General features: G+C 47.4%; 1 protein-coding gene across 1 annotated transcript; it reads left to right on the forward strand.

Annotated features, from left to right (window-relative positions):
• Positions 1 to 225: 225 nt before the first annotated feature.
• Positions 226 to 21,124, forward strand: NR2E1 (nuclear receptor subfamily 2 group E member 1). Its single transcript, XM_069488530.1, has 9 exons — positions 226 to 1,004; positions 5,681 to 5,826; positions 9,044 to 9,131; positions 10,687 to 10,922; positions 12,246 to 12,392; positions 14,483 to 14,579; positions 14,967 to 15,116; positions 15,368 to 15,473; positions 19,618 to 21,124. The coding sequence occupies exons 1-9, from the start codon at positions 980 to 982 to the stop codon at positions 19,778 to 19,780; spliced, it is 1,158 nt and encodes a 385-aa protein (XP_069344631.1). The 5' UTR covers positions 226 to 979; the 3' UTR covers positions 19,781 to 21,124.
• Positions 21,125 to 22,190: the final 1,066 nt, after the last annotated feature.

Here is a 22,190-nt window from a genome sequence, read left to right on the forward strand (position 1 = left end):
CCGCACCGTCCTCACCATCAGGCACGCACAGAGCCACAGTCCCATATTCACACTTTCTAACTCGTCAGCTTCGAGAGCGCCTGCATTTTCTTTGGGAGCCGCTTGGAGGTTCATTAATATCATTAGCATTTAACCCCCTCCCTCTTCCCATCCCCTCCCCGCACATGGCTGACGTCAGACCCCGCCAGGAGTTGGGGGAAAAGCTAAGTGGGCCAGGGACGCCCTATTCCCCTCCCCGCGGCTGCCTGTCAGAGCGCTTCTGGAGATATTACAGGGGACCCAGCCCGCAGCGACAGGCACAAAGTCACGGGGTAATGAACTTCGGGGACCCTTTGCCGCTGCGTGCGCGGCTCTCCCCGGAAACCGGGACCTGGCTGCCTCTTCCCCTGGAGGATTTCCCAGCAATCTAGTTTTCCCACTCCGCGCTCGGGTTCCGGCAGCGCCGAGCCCATCTACCTCTGAGACTGCGGTTGTGTTTTCCTTCTTTGCTTGGAAGACCAGCGGTCTGTAGAGATCTGCCCACACTCTACATGCCTATGTAGAGGGGAGAGATTGAAGACTGAGTGACAGGAATGGGGAAAGAGAGGGATTTTGCCCTTTTTGCTCCGTAGGAAGACCATTTTCGTGTTTCCATCTCTGTCCTTCAACACCCCTCTCTTGCTGTCCTCCTCCCTTCTTCCTCAGTCTGCCTGTCCATCTCTCCATCTGTCCATGCGTGTGTCCATAGCAAGCAGCATTCCCCGCAGCTGCAGTTTTGCAAGAGCCGGGAAGAAACTTAAGAATGCTTAAATTTGCACTGTGGAACGAATTCTGAGCGCCCGGGGAGCAGCGCAGCGAGCCACTGACACCCACCTGTCCGGCCCGGGAGCCTCGCAGGCTGGAGGGCGGCTGGAGAACGGCGGCGCCCGGCGGCGAGGCGGGCGCTGCCGGCCGGGACTCGGGCAGCGCCCACCAACCGCTCCGTCCCGGGACAGCCAGCATGAGCAAACCGGCCGGATCAACAAGTGGGTACCTCTCGGGCCGCCGCGGGGCCTAGGCGCGCAGCCTGGGGCGGGCGAGCGGGGAGGCCGGGGAGGTCCTGCCTGGGAAGCTGCGGCTCCGAGCCCAAGAGAGGGACTCCAGCGGGCGTGTGCGCTTTGACCTAGCTCCTTGTAGACCGTGAGTTGGAGCGTTTCGTGGTGAGGGCAGAGCAATTTCGCTGCCTCTGGATTGCTTGATTCCGACCCCTGGTGTGGTGGAAAGGTTGCGACCCACGCAGCCCACCAGTCAGGCGAGTTGCCTTCGTTTAGCCGCCAGGTGCTGTGCGGGTGGGGCGACGGGGGCGGGAACAGGGCCTCAGCTCCAGGCGGCAACACAATAAACACACTCGTTCAAAACTCCGAGCTCCAGCGCGCAAAAGCAACTCTGCAAAGCGGATTTTGAATGGAATGCTTTGCACCCCGTTTATAGCTATTTCAAATAATCCTGCAAACTGGGAAGCAGAAACAATTTAAAAGTCACATTTTCCTTAATCCTAAATCCGCGTAGGTCATAACTGGGGAATTTAAAGTATGGCGAACTACTCTAGCAAAGAGAGGACCAAATCTCTAATCCCAAGGACTTTTCGAGCCAGAGCTCAGCAGAGGCAGGAGTGCGCGGCCTGCTCCCTCTGAGCGCCTCTCTCCTTCCTCGAACTTCCTAGCTGCTGGCTTTCCCACCGAACCCCAAGCCTCAGCTGACCTCTAACCACCCCTGGACGCTGCAGTGCAGGGCTGCGAGTGTGTGCTAGGGCATTTGCATGCGCGGTGCCCGCGGAACCCGAGAATGCGCAGGCCTGAGTTGGCGTTGAGCAGGCGCCCGCCGTTCTAGGATTCTCCTCCGGGCATTTCAGTTCCCGCCTTCCCGCTGCCCCGAGGCTGCGGTTCCAGGGTCCAGGGCTGAGGGCGGCCGCAGCCGCAGTCCCTACGTCCCGGAGTTCTCCCGCCGCCCGCGTTGTTTTCGCCTATGGCATTTTTGGCGCTATGTGCGTTCCTTCCCGCCCCCTCCCCCCTCACTCGTCCTCATTGTCCTGAGTCTTTGAAAGTTGGGAGAATCCGAGATACTTCTGAGGACTGATAATGAAGTCTCACTTAAGTGGGATGCAATTCCCGCCCCTGCACCCCCCGCAACCCACCCGCAGAAAAGGAGGTTGTGTTTTCACTTTGTCCGTTTGTTTTGGTTTGGGTGTTGCAGTTTAAAAAAATTAGAGCAAGATGAATGAGAGCAAAAAGAGAAAAGGAGAAATGTTTAGAGCTGGGGCAGAGGGAGGAAAGAAGTATCCTTAACCGCGGTCGCAATGCGGAGCAAACCCTTTCGCCGGACTGGCGTTTCCTGTTAGCCCTGGGCCTACTCTGGTCCTCGCTGTTCCACACTCTGGGAGGCGAGGCGAGCTCGCTTTTTGTTGCTCGAGTTCCCAGGGTTAGTGTTCTTCCCAGGGTGCACAGAAGAAGCCCTTTCCTGTCGCATTCGGAGCCTCCACTGGAAAAACCGAAGCCCGCGGGCCTCCGCAGGCCTCCAGGCTCGCTTGCCCTGGGACAGGCCCTCGTCTTTACCTCTGGAAGTAAGGAGCCTCAGCTCTTTAGCCCACTTCGGGGTGAAGAGCCGCCGGGGGGCTAGAAAGGTGAGCCTCGGGGACGAGGAAAGGGCGCGAAGCTCCGCACGCCTGGAGCCGCGCCCGCGCTCTGTGGGCTAGGACGCAGGTGGACACTCCGAACTTTGGGGAAAGAAGGCAGAGTGGGCACACGAAGGAAACTTTGGAGCTTTCCAACTTCTCAAGAGCCTGGGCTCAGCCTTGGAAGCCTAGAGCCCCCGCTCAGGTCCAGCCGCCACCTCTGAGGTCTCTCAGGCCGGCAGGACAGCGGCCCCGCCCGCGGCGCCGCTGTATCCAGGCCCTCTCCAGACCGGTGGCGGCAGCGGACCTGAAACGCGCGGCTCTCCACCCGGGGCGGCGAGGAGGTCGGCGCGCAGCGGGCCAGGTCAGGACTGGGCCGGGAGCAAAGTCTGCAGCCCCCGCCTTGCCTGGCTTCGCCCGGCTGGAGAGCAGAACGATGTCACCCGGAGTCCTGCCTGGGTGGTAACAAGACCCTGGCCAGTCACCCCTGCAGCCCAGACTAACTTCTTTCAACAGCCTCTGATGGTAATTACAGTAATCGAAGCTGCCATATATCTTTAGGCAATTATGACACACAAAAAGCCCCAAGGGGACCCCCTGGCGAGGGAAGTTAAGAACGGTTTACCAGCTTCAGGAAACTCCGGCTCGCCTCACGTCGGAGCTCGCTCCGCTTGCTAAATGAGAGGAGCTTTGCAACGGGGTCAACCAGCTTGTCTCGTGACCCCAAGTCACCTTAACGTGGCTGGGAGGCGCAGACCGGCTATGCTCTGGAATTTTCGCGTCCCTCCCTCCTGTACCCCGCCCCAGCCTAGTTGCCCGCCTCTAATCTGCCCCAGGAGCGCCGGCTCAAAGGTCTGCGCAGAGCCAGGGCGGACTCGCGTTGGTGGCGGTCTAGGGGGGTGACAGGTCCGGGAGGCCCGGCCCCGGAGTTCAAGGAGGGTTATTCACCCTGTACTCGTCTTCCCTACACCCCCATTGGGTTTCTCTAGAAATGCGTGTCATGGGCCTCGTGTCCCGATGGAAAGTGGGGAGAATAGACCCCAGCACTGCTCCTCCCATGAGTTTATCTTGGCATCATCTGTAGTGCCTCCAGGAAGAGTGCAGCTAGGGCGACAGTATCGCTGGGCCCCAAACATGGACCCCAACGCGGCCAGAGGGCATGTGTTATGCAGAGGAGGTTGGTTGCAAAGTATGGAAACCAAGTTTACTGCTTCCAGAGTGAGTGCCGTGGGGAGAGCTTGCGACCCTGGTTCCTGGGCGACCGTGAGTTCCCCTGGGCGCAGTGACAGGCCGGAGGGGATGGAGGACAAGACCCAATGTGGCCTCTCCTGGCTCTTTCCAGCCCCTCCCTCTCCCCGCACAATCTCCCCTCCCGCCCTGCGGGAGAGGGGGCGCCAAGCCGGTGGCCGCCGCGCCGCGCGCCTCCCCTGCCGGCCTTTGTCGCCGTCCGAATTCCCATGCTACTCTTTTTGACGGGTCACTGGTGGCTCTATAGGCAGGTGCTGCGGCGGGGTTGTAATTACCCGGGCCGAGCCTGTTCGTTACCGAAAACCCCCCACCCAGCATGGTCCCCCGCGCTCTCCCCGTCTCCACCTGAGGCTGGGACTGGGACCCAGGGTGCAAGCCCTCCCGTACTCCTTGGAATCCAGGAACAAGTTTCAACCTCTGATGCCTCGGTGGCCCTCCCCACACCGCACCCTCACCTCCCCCACTCCCCTGCCCAGTCGTTGTCACTCCTGCCTCTCCCCACTCTAACCTAAGCCTACTCCCCAACCTAAGTGCTCTTGGGAGCTGCTGTCGAGTTTCAAAGAGGTCTAAAGCAGGCTGGGCCCAGACTGGAGCCCCCGGCTGGATGGGTAACCACAGAAAAATCAAGTGTCAATAAGTTAATAGTTATTAACTATTATTACTTTAAAAATTAAAGTGTTAATTAACACTTTATTACCCCCCTTTTGGGGGGAAGGAGGAAGCATTTCTAAGTCCCTATAAACTGCTTCAGGCACTTGTTTGACTCTTGAACCTTACAGAAAAATAATTCCTCCCTTTCTGTATGTTCGCATATTACTCTCTCCCTAACACTCCTCCATGGTCCATGGCCACCACAGGCTAGAGGGGATTCCTGGGAAAGTTCTCTTGAGCTGGGGTCCAGTGGGGGTGGGGGAAACAGCTTAGAGAAATCAGTCAGATCCTTAAAAAAAAAAATCAGCCTCTGACAGCGGCAGAGAAACCAGGAGGAAGAGACCCACACAGGACCAAGTGTGAGGAGGCCCGCCTCTCAGGGAGAAAGGACTTGGGGCTTGGAGGGAAAAGGAGTGGCTGTCCCAACTAACCCACCACGGAATGGACAACTTGCCTCGCTCCTCTCTTGCCTAGCCCGGTGCTACTTTGCGGAGAAAATGATTTTTTCCTAAAAGAAATAATTTCTCAAAAGCGATTCACCAAGCATTTTTTTAATAGGTAAAGGGAAAGTTGGGCAATTACCACTACCCTTATTATCATTAATAATCCGAGTATTAGCATTACAATAATAATCCTAATAATAACAACCGCCCGGCACAGAGCTCAGAGAAAACTCGATTGCCTTCCAGCTGCCTTCCCTGGTTCCAGCCGTGTTTGTTTTTCTTCTTTTCCCTTTTACATTTCAAGTTTGTCTCCTCGCGCGCTCACTAACAACTTTCTCTGTTAAATGCAAGAGCGAAGGAGGGAGGCGGCCAAACTTTTCCGCGGAGCAGAAAGGCAGCGTCGGGCAGCGCTACCGCCCGGGCCTGCTGTAATCTTTTATTCCAAAATGGGTCTCGGCGATTAGAGGAGACCCAAATACATGTAGCGGTGCATGAATAATGCTCATTGTAGGAAACTGACACTTGCTCAAGGAAAAAAAGTTTGGCTATAAAATCACTTCATTATTTGCTTTTACCGCAGCTTCGGTGCTAATCCCTTCAGAGGTCAGATTGCTTAGCATCTCTCTCTCCCTCTCCCCTTTCCTCGCCTTCTCCGCCCTCCTTTCCCTCTCCCCCTTTTCCCCCTTCCCTGTCTTTCCTGCGATTTCAGGCCGCATTTTAGATATCCCCTGCAAAGTGTGTGGCGACCGCAGCTCGGGGAAACACTACGGAGTCTACGCCTGCGACGGCTGCTCAGGTTTTTTCAAACGGAGTATCCGAAGGAATAGGACATATGTCTGCAAATCTGGAAACCAGGTACTTTAGCCAGGGCTGCAGTGCCCAGCTCCCCTCCGCTACCTCTTCCCTGCTTTGTTTGTGCCAAGGTCTCCTCTGAGTTTCCCCTGCTGTTGAGCAGAGATGGGGCCCTGACCTTCTCCTCCTTCCTGCCTCAACTCTTGGAGGCCTTTTGGCTGGGGAAAGGCGGGGAGAGGTAAGGGAGGACCGATGAGTTTGCAGGAGGAAGTCTGAAATCCCAGAACCCCCTACAACTCCTTTTTTTTTTTTTTTTTTTTTTTTTTTTTTTCCTCTGACAGATTTTGACACTGGGTAAGGCCTACACCCAGTGGCTACAAAGCTGGCCCAGGGGACCTAAGGAACTTTAGAATCTAAACCACAAGTTGCAAACAGCAGAAAGAGCTATGTTATTTTGCCTGCCCACCCCACCCCCACTCTTAGCACCACCCTAACTCAGTGCCCTGACTACTGCCTACCTAAGATGGCAGAAGAAAAAGGCACACAGGCATCTGAGTCAAGGTCCATACTGCCTTTAGCTGAGATCTAAAGTGAGTGTTGGCCCCTGGGAAGAAAGAGGCAGTGCTCTCTGAGGGGCTGTTCCTTTTAACTCCAGAGAAGCAGGGCTGCTCTGGAACTGTGCATGGGGCACCCATGTGCCTTTATCTGGGCTTTGTCAGAAAAGGGCAGGGTGAAGAAGAAGAGACTGCTGGAAAGGAAGGTGCAACCCGGATCTTCCCCAAGCTTCCTATATCTCTTTCCTCCTTCTCTGCTTAGAAAATGTGCCCAGTTTGTTGTGCTTTGATCTGGAGCAGGCAGAACTGTCTCAAAGAGACAGAGTCAGGGCATGGGCTGAGTGTCAGCGAGAGCTTCCAGAGTGAGCAGAACCCCTTGACTCAGTTTCTGGCTCAGTAATAGGCTTATTTCCACCTAGGAGACCAACCTTCCTGTTCCATGCTTTGTCCCCTCCTTAGCCAGGCTCACAAACCCTCAGCACAGAGGCCTCCACCTTCACTCCAGGGAGGATCCCAGAGAGTGCATTAGTCAAGAGTTATCCTTTGGTTATCAAATAGTAAAACACCTTCATTAATTAATAAATATATGGTACATACATATATATGCATACATCGTCTGGTGCTAGTGAATTATTCTGACATCTTTTTCTGAAGTCATGTCTGCTCATATCAATTTCTGATAGATTTGGATTAACAGCAAAGGCAAGAAGACATTACATTTGGTTAAGTTATTTTGAACTCTCCAGCACTGTTATCTGTTTAAGTGAGTACTCAGAACTGTATCAGTTTCTAGCTTCACTATATGGACATGTCACATTATGCACACACACAGGACTGTATCCCGGTAGTTCCACAGGATTGTGAGATTACTGTGGGTTGTCAGATTTGAGCAGGCTTCTAGTTAGTCTTTTACTTTTATGCAATGCACAGAATTGGGGAATCAAAATCTCAGATGTTATGCTTGATATTTTAAAAGAGGATGGCTATCCATTCAAACATATTGATATCACTCCAAGTACTTGTAAAGGAGTGATAATAGACTCATCAGGCTGGTGTTCCTCTCCTTATAAAGAGAACAAATGCTCAGAGCTCAGGCACTCATCCTTTTCTCAGGCACCAGATCTTTATATACATTTGATCTGATTTGAAGACACACTTAAGAACTAATGAAGGCTTCCATTTTACATTTTCATGTATATCAGAATACTGGAAGCATACCATTTGAAGACAGACATATGATTACATATAATAAATTTTTTAAACCACTTTACATTGAATTGTTACATTGGCCAGGAAAGATGCCCTGAAAAATTCACTTAGGAACCAAAAATTATTTCCTTTCTCTCTTTGATTCTAAAGTTTGCTAAATAATATTTCAATTTATCATTGACAGTAATGAGGATATTTTGAAATGGTTATGAACTTCTGTCCCATCCTAATTTTAAATAAATCACCATATTTAAATTGGAGGGGTGTGATCTCATAAAACTGCATTCTAGTGTGTAATTTTCCCCTAAGGGATATTTCAGGGGAAAAAATGTACTTACAGAGTATATGAATTTTTGAGATTATGGAGCAAAATAGAAATACATTTATTTATTCTTTTCCCACTACAAATGTAACAATTTATATAAATATGGGAATGTGCCAAACTTCTTAGACATTTTCTGTGTATAAAACTCATATGCATATATGACTACCTGTGTATATGTTCTCTCAGTAATAACACCTAATACTCAATAAATTCCAAAAGAAACTTTGTAGATTTCCTCTTTTAATGGCCAATATATTTTTCAGAAACTTGCATTAGGTAAAACATTTATTTTCTCATGCATCTCAGATATATATTTCTAAAGAGCAACTACCTTTTTAATCAGTTATCGTGCTAAATCTCACTTCATATTATCATTTTGTCAGACGGTCCATCACATTATCTTCCTGCTCAGATTTACATAGGGGGCATTTTTAGGTTTTGCCCAGGCCCTGGGCTCCTCCTTTCCCACCCTCGCCTTCTGCAGGCCTTGCTTCGAACCTCTCTGGCTTCGGCCTGATCTTTCAGGAATGGCTGTTTCCATGAAGCTGGGCTGAGGCTAGTCTTTAAGGCAACTCTCAACATGCTGTTATAGGGATGGCTTCAAGTATAAAAGCAAAAGTGAAGTAACAGGAGAGTGAAGAATAAATGGGAGATATTTATCTGACAGGTAAATGGGCTTGCCCAGGAAGTGACAGAAAGAGGTAGACTAAACTACTCAAAGCGGAAAGAATCGTCGGCGGGAGGGGGCGTGGCGTGGATGCGGACCCGAAAGCCTGCTGCTAACGGAGCTCCAAGGTCTCCTTCTCTGGGGCCGGGTCGCTGTCTTCGGTCCTGAAAAGTCTGGTCCCTGCTCCACCGCTCCGCGACTGGAGGAAGTTCCCCTAGCAAGCTTCTCCCTGCAGTGCCGGATGTAGCAAACTAGGCGCTCTGATCCTTCATCTACCTGGAGGAGGACTTCTCCTGGGATGTTTTCTTAGGGCCGGGGGTTGGCCCTCTTGAAGTAGCCTGGGAAGTCCCAGCTCCTTCTCTACTTGGCCCTGCTGGTGCCCAAGGTCCTCGCGTTTCGCTGACCCAGGCTCGCCGCTCCAGGGCCTGCGGCCCCGCCCCTACGCCGTTGGCCCCGCCGGGCGCGGGCCTCAGGTTTCCAGCCTAAAGGCCCCGAGGGCCGCTGACCGCCTGCGCTCTGTTCCAGGGAGGCTGCCCCGTGGACAAGACACACAGAAACCAGTGCAGAGCGTGTCGGCTGAAGAAGTGTTTGGAAGTCAACATGAACAAAGATGGTAATCAGTGCATTCCTTTATTCTTCTAATGTTGATTGAGTAGTAAGTAAATTACACCTACAGAAAATGCATGGCACCCCTATGCATGTAAATCATCTCCCAAGCGCTTCTTTACAGATACTGGAAATTGGCCTCTGGCCTTCAGTCGTATCTTTCCGGTCACTCAACCTGATCCCGCAGGAGACCCCTTGACCTCCCTAGGGCAAAGCCATCAGAAATTTGCGCCCCACAACCACCCCCACAAAAGCAGCGCTTGGAGGACTCCCGTTCTGCTGGAGACACGCGCGCATTTTCTGCCTCCTGTCCTAATCACTCTTCTTGCCTCTCTTTGCAGTCCTTCGTGGCCACACCTAAACCTGTTAGCCTCCCCTAGGATCTCCCAGTCCGGGTAGTCTCCCGGGGAGGAGATCCTGGGGGGCTAGAAGATCGTGGTGTGATGGAGGAGGGAGGGCAGAGACACGAAAACGCGGAATTTCAAGCCCTTGTTTGCAAATTCACAAGATGCCAAGATCAGTACGGCCATTGGGCCGAGCTGGGCGTTTCCGGGGCCTTCTCTCAGTTGTACATAAAAAAGAGAAAAGGGGATGGAGAGGCAGGGGACGCCTGTGGGTGACTCGGACACCCACCTCCCGCAGGCTCTTAAATGCGTGCTGCAGTAACCAGATCAGGACGCTTCCTGGACGTAGAGCACAGTCCAAGCTGCGTCCCTCGTCGCGGCCTGGCGAGGGCGCCCCAGGCCCAGGCGGGAGCGGGACTAATGGGCTAGAGGGCGCAGTGGGGCCTGGGGACAGACAGGATGCGCAGTGGGCCTGACGGCGCTCCAGGAGGCACGACGTCTATCAGGGAGAGCTCCCTCTCCACAGTGCAGGAAGCAAGAGGGAGCGTCCAACCTGTTGAACTTGTGTATTGATAAGTTGTTAAGCGCCGCGGGCGGAAGATTGCTCTGAATTAATTTGTTCCTTTAAACTGTTGGTGGTAATAGTCACATCTCCCCTGCGTTGCTCCATCATACTCAGAGAGGGGCTCTCTCTTGTCCCATCCCCCAGCGTCCCCAGGGCTCGGATCCTTTTCTCCTGGGGCCCCTCAGAGGCCAAAAGCCATTTCTGTGGGGGCGGGAACTGGGGGGTGGGAGTAGTCGTTCTTGGATAGAACTGGAAAAGTCTGGGCAGAGACTTTGTGCCTAGTGTGCCTGACGCTCTCTCTCCCCTAAAATGGGGGCGAGCACACCTAGCTACTCTGGCCCAGAGGACCTCTGGTTTCTCTGAGACCCTCCTGAGTGGGGAGAAGTCCTGAACGCACAGTAAACACACCTAGTCTTGCTTGAGGCTGTGACATTATCGTGGCACTTTGGACGCGGGCTCCTCTTCTCGGCCCCGGCTCCCCAGTCTGTGCAGTGTAAGGGTTAGACGATCTCAGAGCCCCTTTCGCCCTCACATTCCCTCTCCCTCCTTCTCTTTACCTGTTGGGCGACCTTGGCTGAGGCCGGGGAGCGGTGCAGTGGCTAAGTGTCGCGGCGTCTCTGATGGCGGGCATGTGCGTCCATCTGTCTTTGCAGCCGTGCAGCACGAGCGGGGTCCTCGGACGTCTACCATCCGCAAGCAGGTGGCCCTCTACTTCCGTGGACACAAGGAGGAGAACGGGGCAGCCGCGCACTTCCCCTCGTCGGCGCTACCCGCGCCGGCCTTCTTCACCGCGGTCACACAGCTGGAGCCGCACAGCCTGGAGCTGGCCGCGGTGTCCGCCACCCCCGAGCGGCAGACCCTCGTGAGCCTGGCTCAGCCCACACCCAAGGTCAGTGGCCTTACTGGGCCCAAAGAGACTCGTTCGGAGCGAAAGGAGGAGAGGGACACACCAAGTCCTTCTGAGCTGTGATTGGGGTCAGACAAAAGATGGAGAGACCTCCCGGGTGCTGGGCTGGTCTCTGCAGAGAGCTCCAGGCCTCCTGCTCTCCCCAGTTGAGCGCCGGGTGCTCAAACTGTAGTGTAGAGTCACCTCTGAGCGACTACAAATGTAAACTTCTGATCCCATCCCCCAGAAATTCCCTTTCAGCAAGTTTGGGGTGGAGCCCAGGAACCTTTCGGAAACTCCCACTGATGATTGGTGGTGGGTGGAGCCCTTGCTTAAACCCAGAGGGCAGCCTTAGGTGTCCTGGAGATCAGAAGAACAGACATTTGTTTTTCACGCAAAGAAGCTGGCTGCAGCAGGAGGAAGGGTCCAGAGTTGCAAATCTCCACATCTATTATCTTGGGCAAAGTGATGGGTTTTTAATCCAATAGGGAAACGTGGAGTTCATACTGGTAGGATGGGTTGAAACTCTGAGTTCATTTTCCACGTTCCTCTCACTCACCTCTGAGCCAGATGGATTTACGCTATGTTTGAACCCCTACTAGCAGGGCCACAGCCTGGAGAGGCTGCCACCTAGGGACTACCTCCAGGCCTCCAGTTGGTACCTCCCCAAGGCTCTATTCCAGGCGGAGAGGGGCCTAGGGTCTTCCCCAGGGGAGGGCCGGCTGCAGCCCCACACTGCAGGGAAGCCAAACACCTGGGCACACTCACACGCACAGTATTTAATATTGCTGTCTTACCCTTGATGTGTATAATAAGCTCAGGAAAGTAGTGTTATGAATATGTTGTCAGTTATGAATGGGAATGCTCTGTAAATGATTAAGATGTCTAATTGAAATATTTCCATAATATACTAATCCTTTCTAAAAATACTCATATGCATATTTGTGTTTGGGGTGCCTATTAATTTATACTTTTTTCACATCCATTTTTATTTACACAAATGCAAGCAGCTCTTGTCTAAATTGGGAGCCAGGCCTGGCACTTGGCTCAGCCCAAGGAAAATTTGCTGCAGGGGATAGAAAAGCCAGAGGCCCCTCTGCAAGGGAGAGGCTCCCAAAGAGTGGAAATGGGCTTCCCCCAACAAGTATTACTTCTCAAACTCTATAGATGTTTGTTTTTTACTCACTGATGGCAACTGTGCATTTAAGCAGAATATCCAAATGCCTTTTTATCCCCTTCCCTGTTTTAATTAGATATTAAAAGCTTGGCTCTTCTTTCAAAGCTGTAGTTTGCTCAATTCCAAGTGTCTCTTTCCTCCCCTTTCAGTACCCCCATGAAGTGAATGGGACCCCAATGTATCTGTATGAAGTGGCCACAGAGTCAGTGTGTGAATCAGCTGCCCGGCTTCTTTTTATGAGCATCAAGTGGGCTAAAAGTGTACCAGCTTTCTCCACGCTGTCTTTGCAAGACCAGGTATGACCATCAGGACACTGAGGTCTTGGGAGAAAGGGGTTTGGGAAAGAATCAACAATGCCCAGCCTTATAAAAGGCCACAGCCCCTGAATAAATCACCAAGGCAGGCGTCTGTTCTTAACAGCAATGAGGAAACTATTTTTACTAGCTTCTTTTTGTGGCTTCAAAATATCTACCTATGTAGTCCTTAGTAAGAAATGTAGTTATGTTATTTCAGGAAAGCAGGATCTGGTCTATGAAAAGCACACATACAAGAATATTATCTTTTTATTTTTGTGGTTTAATTGGAACATCAAATTTAATCTCAAATTTTAAGATCATAATGATTTTTAAAACTTGATAAGACAATGTTTTTTAAGAACATTGGAAATAAGAGAAATAGAAGGTGATAAGCATATTCCCTCATGAGATTTTTGGAGCTAGTCTCATTATTTTATATTCTCCATTGTGATACTCACAGTTTTGGTATTGATTTATCAGCATGTAGGATCAAAGGTGCAGGCTAGGATCTCCCTTGATTCTTTAAGTGCTTTTAGAGATTTTGTAAACAAATAGACATTTTGCATAATCCTGTGGTCTGTAAATGATGTTCAGAGGGGGGAAAGTGTGTGCAGCTAAAAATTGCATTGTACCAAAACCCAGAAATTTTGTTGTTAGGAATATCAGAAAAGGCTTCTGCCATCATTTTTCTAGTATTAAGGGAAAGAAAGAAAATGAAGTGTTCACAATTATTGGCCATTACCAGTACATTTGTGGAAATTAATGACAAATTTCCCAAAAGGTTAATAAGTAGTTCTAAAAGCAAAGGATTTATTTCTTCAATTCATTTCATACCTCATTAAAGTATAATAGCACCCCTTAATATGAAATATGTTTGCTACAGAAAGACTTCTCATTGTGCTAAAAACATTTAATCTTCCGGCATGAGACATTCTTTTTTCATGGCCTGAACTTTCAAATATGGCCAGAATTAGATATTGTTTACCTTGCATTTTAAAATTATTCCCTGTACTTAATGCAATAAAACTACAAATAAAGCATTTTGAAAAATTAAACCTTTTGCTCTAATTGTGATTTTGGTTACAAGTCTTTATGATTCAGCTCTTAGCTCCCCAGAAGAAATTTTTTCACATAAATAATTCAGAATTGGCTGTTTTTTAAGAGATTTAAAAAAACAAATTTTTTTTCAAGTGGTTAGGTCCTATCTTTGACCACGTTACTGGTTGGCTCTGACCATTTGCTCTGTGTGTGTGTAAATTGGCTATTTTTTTCTCAAAACAAGTATTTGTAGACTCTTTAATCCAAACAAAATTTACTTACTGTTTGCCACTTAGCTCTTGGGTAGAAATCCTTCCACAACAAGCAAACTGCAGTGAAGTGGAATCTGGTATATTAATTTGGAAAAGGAGACAGATTTTCATTTTAAATATTCAGTAGCACAATTTATTAGACTAAAAATGACAAGCACCTTGATGCTGTCCACTTATGAGTCTCAGAAAAATCAGGCAGTGAGATGAGGTAAACTCAGCAAACCCCGATTAACATAATTACACCCTGATTTCCCCCGCAGGCCTCTTGGGAATTAGTGGTCTGTCTCTCTCTCTCTCTCTCTCTCTCTCTTCTCTCTCTCCCACCCCAGCCCCCTCCGCCCTCCAGGAAGACTGGGGCCCAGATCTGCAAGCTTAGTCAGGAATCCTCAACCTTGACAATATCAGCACTCTATATGCCGGGAACCTGCCCGCTGAGCTGCGGGTGGCATTTCAATTTCAATAAAGCCCAGGTCTCCAGAGAAGTTTCCAGGTGGTCAGAAATGGGTAGATATAAGGACAAGAGGGGTAAATCCTTTTCTGAGAGAAGCAAACTTTGTGGAATTGGAATGGCTGACTCTCAAATGCATGTGCATATCTATAGGCACCTTTTCAAAAAGGAAAATATGAGAAAAATAAGGGAAATAGAGAATATTCAGGAAAAAAATTTACCAAGACAGGCACTTAAAACACTTTTTAAAATAATGGAAATTTACATATTGAAATTGTTTATAAATTTATAAATTACACACTATATTATATTATACATCTATTGTATGACAGCTGATGCTTTTGGAAGATGCTTGGAGAGAACTGTTTGTTCTAGGAATAGCACAATGGGCCATTCCGGTTGATGCTAACACTCTACTGGCTGTATCTGGTAAGAATTGCACAATTTAATGACTTTGTTGTAGAAATTACCATAAAAATACATTACTGAAAAAAGAACAACATGTAAAGAATAACAAATTCCTGATGAACAATAGAGTATACCTGTCATTTATAAATCTATATTTAAATGCAAATAATGTTGTTTTGTTGTATTCATGACTGCTTGCATTGTTATTTAAATGCAAATTACTGTGTTTGTTATCATCCAAGAGAAGATTTTATATTAACTTTCATACAATATAGCCAGTTTACATGGAATCAGATATCTTAGAGTGACAATTGAATAGATATTGATATGCAGGATTTTGTCAAAAATCAATATTAAATCATGAAAATGCCTTCATATTAGAGTATTTATCCCATATTTTTATTCTAGGCATGAATGGTGACAACACAGATTCCCAGAAGCTGAACAAGATCATATCTGAAATACAGGCTTTACAAGAGGTGGTGGCTCGGTTTAGACAACTCCGGTTAGATGCCACTGAATTTGCCTGTCTAAAATGCATCGTCACTTTTAAAGCTGGTAAGCAGACACAGACCCTTTTCTCTTCTCCTTCTCCAGTTTTGCCACCTCACTAATTTAGCCACCTCAAAGTCCAGACTGACCTTTGTAAAAAGAGGTGATAGTTTTCAAGGGAGCTGGTACTCTTAGTCTGGCCCCATTTGGCATAGCTGTGGGGCCCGGCATGTTCTGCTGGCATCCACTTCTGGAGACGTGCATTCCCACAGCATTTCCGGTGCTGCCTGTCACAGTTTCCTGGTCTTCATTTCTAGTTCCTACACACAGTGGTTCTGAACTGAGAAGTTTTCGGAATGCTGCCGCCATTGCAGCTCTTCAAGATGAGGCTCAGCTAACGCTCAACAGCTACATCCATACCAGGTGACCCTTGTTTGCCTTGAATGTGTATTTAAGAAAATTGACTCCATTGTGAATGTGTGAGCAGGCAGTAATAAGCCAGTTCTAACATTCCCACTAATTATCCTGTTGCCAGCCAGTTAATCTAGTTAGAATCTATGTCCTTTCCTGTCTCTCAGCGTGGGTGAGAGGAGCAATCAAGTCAGATGATCAAAGTGAAAGCACTGTCAGACATGTTATAGTTGTCCTGGCTGAACAAGTTGATCCATCAAAATAGTTGAACACGTTCTTGTGAATGGGTATAGGCAGGGTTAAGAATGAAGGCCAACATGTTAGGGTTGATATATTAGAGAGTGGTTACATCATCCTTGAGAAAAGGCAGTACCTTTCTTCAGATGCCAATCCCAAACAGAAGGGCCAGAGAACCTTCCAGAGAGGTCATCTTTTCCCCTGTCATATTGTTGTTTGGCTTTGGTGATTGGTATCTGTTGAGTTATTTTGAGTCATAGCTTCCACCAGGTTATTTCTGGCCATGCAGGGCCCACTGGCAGAGGCTGTTCTTAGCTATTTGTAGAAATTTCCAACCACTGGGGCTCCAGCAAAGCTCCTCCCATCCCAGCACTGGCCAAGCCCACCAAGAGGTGTAGACTTTCTGATTGCATTTTCAAAGGGGGGGTGGGGGGAGCCAGGCTTTTAAAGAGGAATGGGACCTCTTTAGATTCCTAAGTTAGGACCGTGGTATGCCTGAAATTAGAATAGAGTTGCTATTCTTGTTTTTTCTCTAGATTGATCTTGAAAGGGACCCATGAAAGCCTGTCTCCATCATCTCAGCATCAGCCACAACTACTGTGTTGGGAATAACTACACCAAATGGGTAGAGGCCTTTAATGCCTATCTCGCCTAAGGGGTCAGAGAAATTCCAAGTCAACTTTATCCATTTGGTGTGATATTACTTCTGCTAGGATCTCCTTGTTTCTATTATAAATCCTCTTTTGAACACTGAATGAATAAACCTGTTCCCTGTCCATAGAATATCACTGAAACTGTATCGAGTGATAGTGCATATGTATTTGTTTTTCCAAATCAAAGTGCCATGGTTTGAAATTTAAAATCCACAGTGAATTATATATAGTAGGCACTTATTTGTTCAGAACTATAAAATGGAGCAGTAGTACATAATTTTGGTACTTTTCCCTCACTAAAAACTGACTTGCATATCATAACTGACCTTTGATATTTAGAGCCATTATGGGATTAAGTACACCAAATCAAGAAGAACATGATATACAGTTATTGATTCAGTCAAGCCCTTGCTGAGTACTCACCATGTGCAGGGCTCCAGGTGGGCATTGTGGGGTACCAGAAAAAACAAGATGTTCCCCTTATCATTGTGAGAAGTGGGCAGAGGTGTCACTCCAATCCAGACCAGAGAAGAGACAAAAGCAATGTGGGGAGTGGGAGAAATGAATTCTAGTGGGAGAGGGTGAGGGAAAATCCGGACAGGCTGATTGATGGAGGAGAGGACATGTGAGTTGGTCCTTGAATGGTAGAACGATTTCAGCAGGGGAGAAAGGTGCAGCCAGAGCCCTTGGAGGAGTTGGTAGAGCGGAAAGAGGGGAAAGGTGACTGAGGGGAGCCAGGCATGCCATGGACTGCTGAGAGGGTGACCTGAGAGAACGCAACCACAGATCAATAACAATCTATTTTAGAGAAACACAAGTATACTACATCTCCCCTACCCCCCCAAACAAGAAAATTATTTGTGGAAGGAACACATCTATTTTGGCATGGAAATCTTATTTCATGGTATCAGCTACAGCTACAGTTTAATATTTTAAACTGTGACAAAATGTGACAAAATGACTATGTCTTATTTCTTAGCCCCTTCAAATCAGTGAATACTCTTTCTTTTAGCACTTTCCTGTCTAGAAAAAGAAAATCTGAAATTGGAATGAAAAGTTAACATGCAAACTGAGACTGAGCTAAATGTATGTTACAGCTTATAAGCTATTTCTCTAATTATCTAGGACATAAGGAGAAGGCTAGAAATTTACAGAAACTATATGTTATAACTGAAGATCAAATAAATAATTCTGTGATAGACCCCAAACACTTAAACCTGAAAGGAAACTTCCAGTTATTCATGCTAATGGATGGAGTCAGTGGCGTAGACATTGTAAAAAACAATTTTGATCAGTCAGACTCTCTCTCTCTCTCTCTCTCTCCCCATCTCTCTCTCACGCATACACACAAATTGTTATTGTTTCTGGGTGGTACAGTACTCCACATATAATAGATAATTGATTTTTGTTGACTAACCATCCCTTTCCCAACTAGAGAATAAAAGAAGTGGGTGAGTAGATAAGTGGGTAATCTATTCACAGAAAATCAAGAGTTGATTGTCTATGGACTCTACAAAATTCATCCTTTCTGAAAGTGATTATTTCCCACAGTGGTTTCTCACCATGGGAAATGTGCAGCACGTTGGGCGGATGCCGCAGACATGGCAGAGATTGTCCAGGCAGCCACTGCCCCCAACTCGCTGAAGAGTTATTTGTACTGTCTGATCCTAGGAAGGGAAACGGAGCTGTTGAAGAGAAGGAGTGTGAAGGTGAAAGGGAGACATGGATCTTGGGACTACTTTCTGGGAAACACAGGAGATACCTTCAGCAAGGAGAGCAAGTGGTGGGATTTAGGGAGGATTTTTTTTTTTTAATGTAGATAAGCCTCACCATTTCCATGGCACATTATTAAATGTGGTCTGGTGGCCGCTGTCCATGGGTGCTCATGAAGCTGGGCACTGAAAGAGACAAATGAGCTCCTCAGAGGCCCAGAGTGAATTATAAGCCCTGTATCTGGTTGGAGAGAGGGACTCTCATGTGCCCAATGCTAAGAGACAAGCATGAAAGTTGCTCTCCTGGAATCTATTTGCAGGGTGAAGTTATCAGGCAGTTAAACACAGCCAACTCCTTTGAACGAACGTTGATATCTCCCGTTTCTAGCACCCTGTGGCCTGGGTTGAACCTGGCCTAGTCACAGATACGTGCCCCTGAAGCCCTGTCTTGTAGGTGGTTTGTTTCAGTGCGGGGATCCCTCCTCGTGGAAGGCCTTGATACCTGATTCCAGCTATCGGCTGAAGCAGCATCAGTGCTGCAGTGAGGAGGTGGCTTGCAGGCATCTAAAGGCAGCAGAAAATTGAACTTGCACATCTGAGCCCAGATGTATGTTGGACATTAAGAGAGGAAATTGTTAAGCAATTTCTCACATCTTTAATTATATGCCAATTTCATTGACATGAAAGTTGGGTGGCACTGCCACCAACAGAACTTAGTCTTTAATTTGCAGTGTAATAAGGATGGAATTATTCCTGAGAGTGACTAAGTATAATGCCTGAATAATAATTTGGAGAATTGCTTAGAAAAAGGAGCCATTTTATTTGAGGGAAATAGCCTACTGAAGGAGCCTCGAGAGTTAGAAAACATGGATTCTGTTGCTAGCTTTATCATGGACACTATACTTAAAATTAGTATCATGTTTCTTTCTTTTCTTTTCTTTTTTTTTTTTTTTGTGAGACAGAGTCTCACTCTGTTGCCCAGACTAGAGTGCCGGGGGCGTCAGCCTAGCTCACAGCAACCTCCAACTCCTGAGCTCAAGTGACCCCCCTGCCTCAGCCTCCCGAGTAGCTGCCACCATGCCCGGCTAATTTTTTTATATATATGTTTTTAGTTGTCCAAATAATTTCTTTCTATTTTTAGTAGAGACGGGGTCTCACTCTTGCTCAGGCTGGTCTTGAACTCCTGACCTTGAGCAATCCTCCCACCTAGGTCCCCCAGAGTGCTAGGATTACAGGCATGAGCCACCGCGTCCAGCCAGTATCATGTTTCTTAAAATTGTTTCTTCCCCAAACAAAATGCAACCCCTTTGCTAATGCAGACAGTCTGCAAGTGATTTTGGCGACATTGTTTATGTTCTCCATGCCTCAAGTAGCCTACCTACCTGCAAAACAGGGACAACAGTGCCTGTCAGGACTCTGTTGCGGGGATAGTATGTATACTCAAGAGGCCCAAGTCAGGAAATCATACTGGAGATGATGAATGTTCAAGTATGAGATGATAATTCCCATTAATACTGGACTCTGACCTTGCTTTCATGGCTTCTCATATTCCAGATATCCCACTCAACCCTGTCGCTTTGGAAAACTCCTGTTGCTTTTGCCAGCTTTACGTTCTATTAGCCCATCAACCATAGAAGAAGTGTTTTTCAAAAAAACCATCGGCAACGTGCCAATTACAAGACTGCTTTCAGACATGTACAAATCCAGTGATATCTAAGCTCTCAAAGTACCCACTTTTCAGGATGGGACAGTATCAGATGAACTTCTACCCACGGAGAACAAGCCTCAACTAACAAACCCTTCAGGAAGCATAAACCTGGGAATGTGTAGCCTTCAGGAAAAAAATGCCAATCAACAAAAAACATTCCAGTAGCTCTGACCGGCTGCCTCAATCAGGGTAGGGCGGCTGGGAAGGAAAGAGAGTGCAACAGGATCACCTGCGCGGAAGACTCACTGCTGCCTGCCCTGGGAGGGTGGCCAATTGGGGGTTGCCACAGGCCGTGCCGTGCCGTTCTGCCTCTTACCTGGAGATCGGGCCGAACTATCAAAAGCTGAAAGACAAGTAGTGCTTTCTTTTCCTTTTTAGCATATGAAGTTGGGTAACCAAATATAGCTCTGTGTATAACATCATACTGCGGCCTTCAGAACTATGTTATGTTGGAGCATTTATTTTAAAAATAATGGCTAGGTTTTAAAGCAAAAGTATTATCAAAAGTTTCCCTTCTATTGTAAAACATTATTAAGTGGCCTTCAGAACTGAGTTAATAAGTGAAAAGTAGCTTATGCCATGTGATTTGCTTTTTCTCTATCTTCTTTTTTCCTTTTCTTTCTCTTTCTTTTGTTCTTTCTTTTTTTCTTTTTCTTCTTCTTTTTTTTAATACCATAGGCCAGGCAACCTTGTCAAAGGATTTGGTGGACGAAAATGAGATTCTCACCAGGACTTCAGATTGGATAACATCTCAAAAATAGAAGAGCTTTACTAAAAGAACACAAGTCAAGGGAGGATGAATAAAAACAGCAAAACCAAATACAGTGGAGATGAGTGATTGAGTGAGGTAGATTGCTGTCCCGTTAACATAGTGCTGAAACCAAAGGCAAGGGGGGGTCCAAACTCGTGGTTCAGCGAGTCGCAGCAGACAGTAACCGAGCATGGACGCAGTGCCAGAAGGAACTTCAAGGAGAGAATGCTAAAAGGTTTCTTGACTGATCCATTGCTAACAGCCTGAGACTCTTCAATGCCTTTCAGAAAACTCTGGTTTCTAGTAAAGCCTTGAATGCACACATACACACATACACACACACACACACATCGTCCCACACTATACGCTGCTCCTTTGGTATGACTCTATACTTATGGAAATGTAGAAACAAACATTTTTAAATAGCTGCTGTACTTTTCACATTTTGATTTATTAGGTACTAGCACTGAGAAAAAAATTCAGCACTTGGACTATCATAGGATGAGTAAAACTTTTCTTGTACAAAGTGAATTAACTGATTTGTGAAGTTAAAAGGTTGTACTCATTGTATTTACAAAGAATAAAAATATATTGAATTTAAATGAACTCTGCCTGATTTCTCAGCCTCCATCCCTGGCTGGTTCGCACCCACCAGGAACAAGGTGGCGGCAGCAGCTGGTGTTAAAACTGAAGCTCAGAGCACTCCAGCGCAGAGCCTAAAGAACTGAACTACAGAAGCAATTTCCTTTTTACAGTGAATTCCATTTGTAAAATGATGAATAAAGGAATAAAACATAAGATTCTGTTCTCTACAGCTCTCAAATATAATTGCATCTGTTAGCAAAATTGCTGTGTGAGGAAGAAAGAGGCCGATTAACAGAGTCTTCATTCCTTCCTCTGTTTCTAACTCATTGCCAACATTTCAGTCCTGACCAGACACTTGAAATCATTTAATGATCAAAAAGATAAAGTGTGAGAAACTATTGGGAAGATGCAGAATGAGCAGCAGAAAGGTCATCTAGATGTTGCCATGAAATCTTAGGGCGCTGGCCCCATAGCCAGAGGCTGGTGGTGGAAATCAGAGGTGCCCGAGGCCACAGGCACTATGGGTTCCTTCTGGGTGGCAGCTGCAGCAAGAGATGCTCGTGCCTCTGCTCTTGCCTAAAATGACCTTGCAGATTGTGTTTGTGAAAGTTCAATCAACCACGCACTTCTTGTCTACTGATTCCCCCCAAAAATGAGAACTTGGTCTTAAAGAACAGCAAGGTACTCAAAGATGTGTGCAAGAATGTTCCCTGTAACACTGTTCATATTTAACAACTTAAATGCCCATCAACAGAGGATTGATACATTGTGGTAGATACAGGCAATAGGTAAATTGAATGGCTACAGCCAATGCATCAATATCAGTAAATCTGAAATACAGTGTTGGGTGGGTGGGAGGGAGAGAAGTGAATTGCAGAAGAAACATACAGCTTGGTATCATTTATGTAACATTTTACAATCTACAGAACAATACCAGATAATGTTTATGGGTATATAAAGGGATAGCAAACATTTAAAACAGGCATAAGTATTATAAACACTAACTGCATGACAGTGGCTACTTCCAGGAGTAGATGGGATTGGTGAAGGGTACTAAGAGATCCTCAAATGTTTCTGGAATGA

Source organism: Eulemur rufifrons, chromosome 15 (assembly GCF_041146395.1).
Source record: "Eulemur rufifrons isolate Redbay chromosome 15, OSU_ERuf_1, whole genome shotgun sequence".
In the NCBI taxonomy this organism is placed as follows: Eukaryota; Metazoa; Chordata; class Mammalia; order Primates; family Lemuridae; genus Eulemur; species Eulemur rufifrons.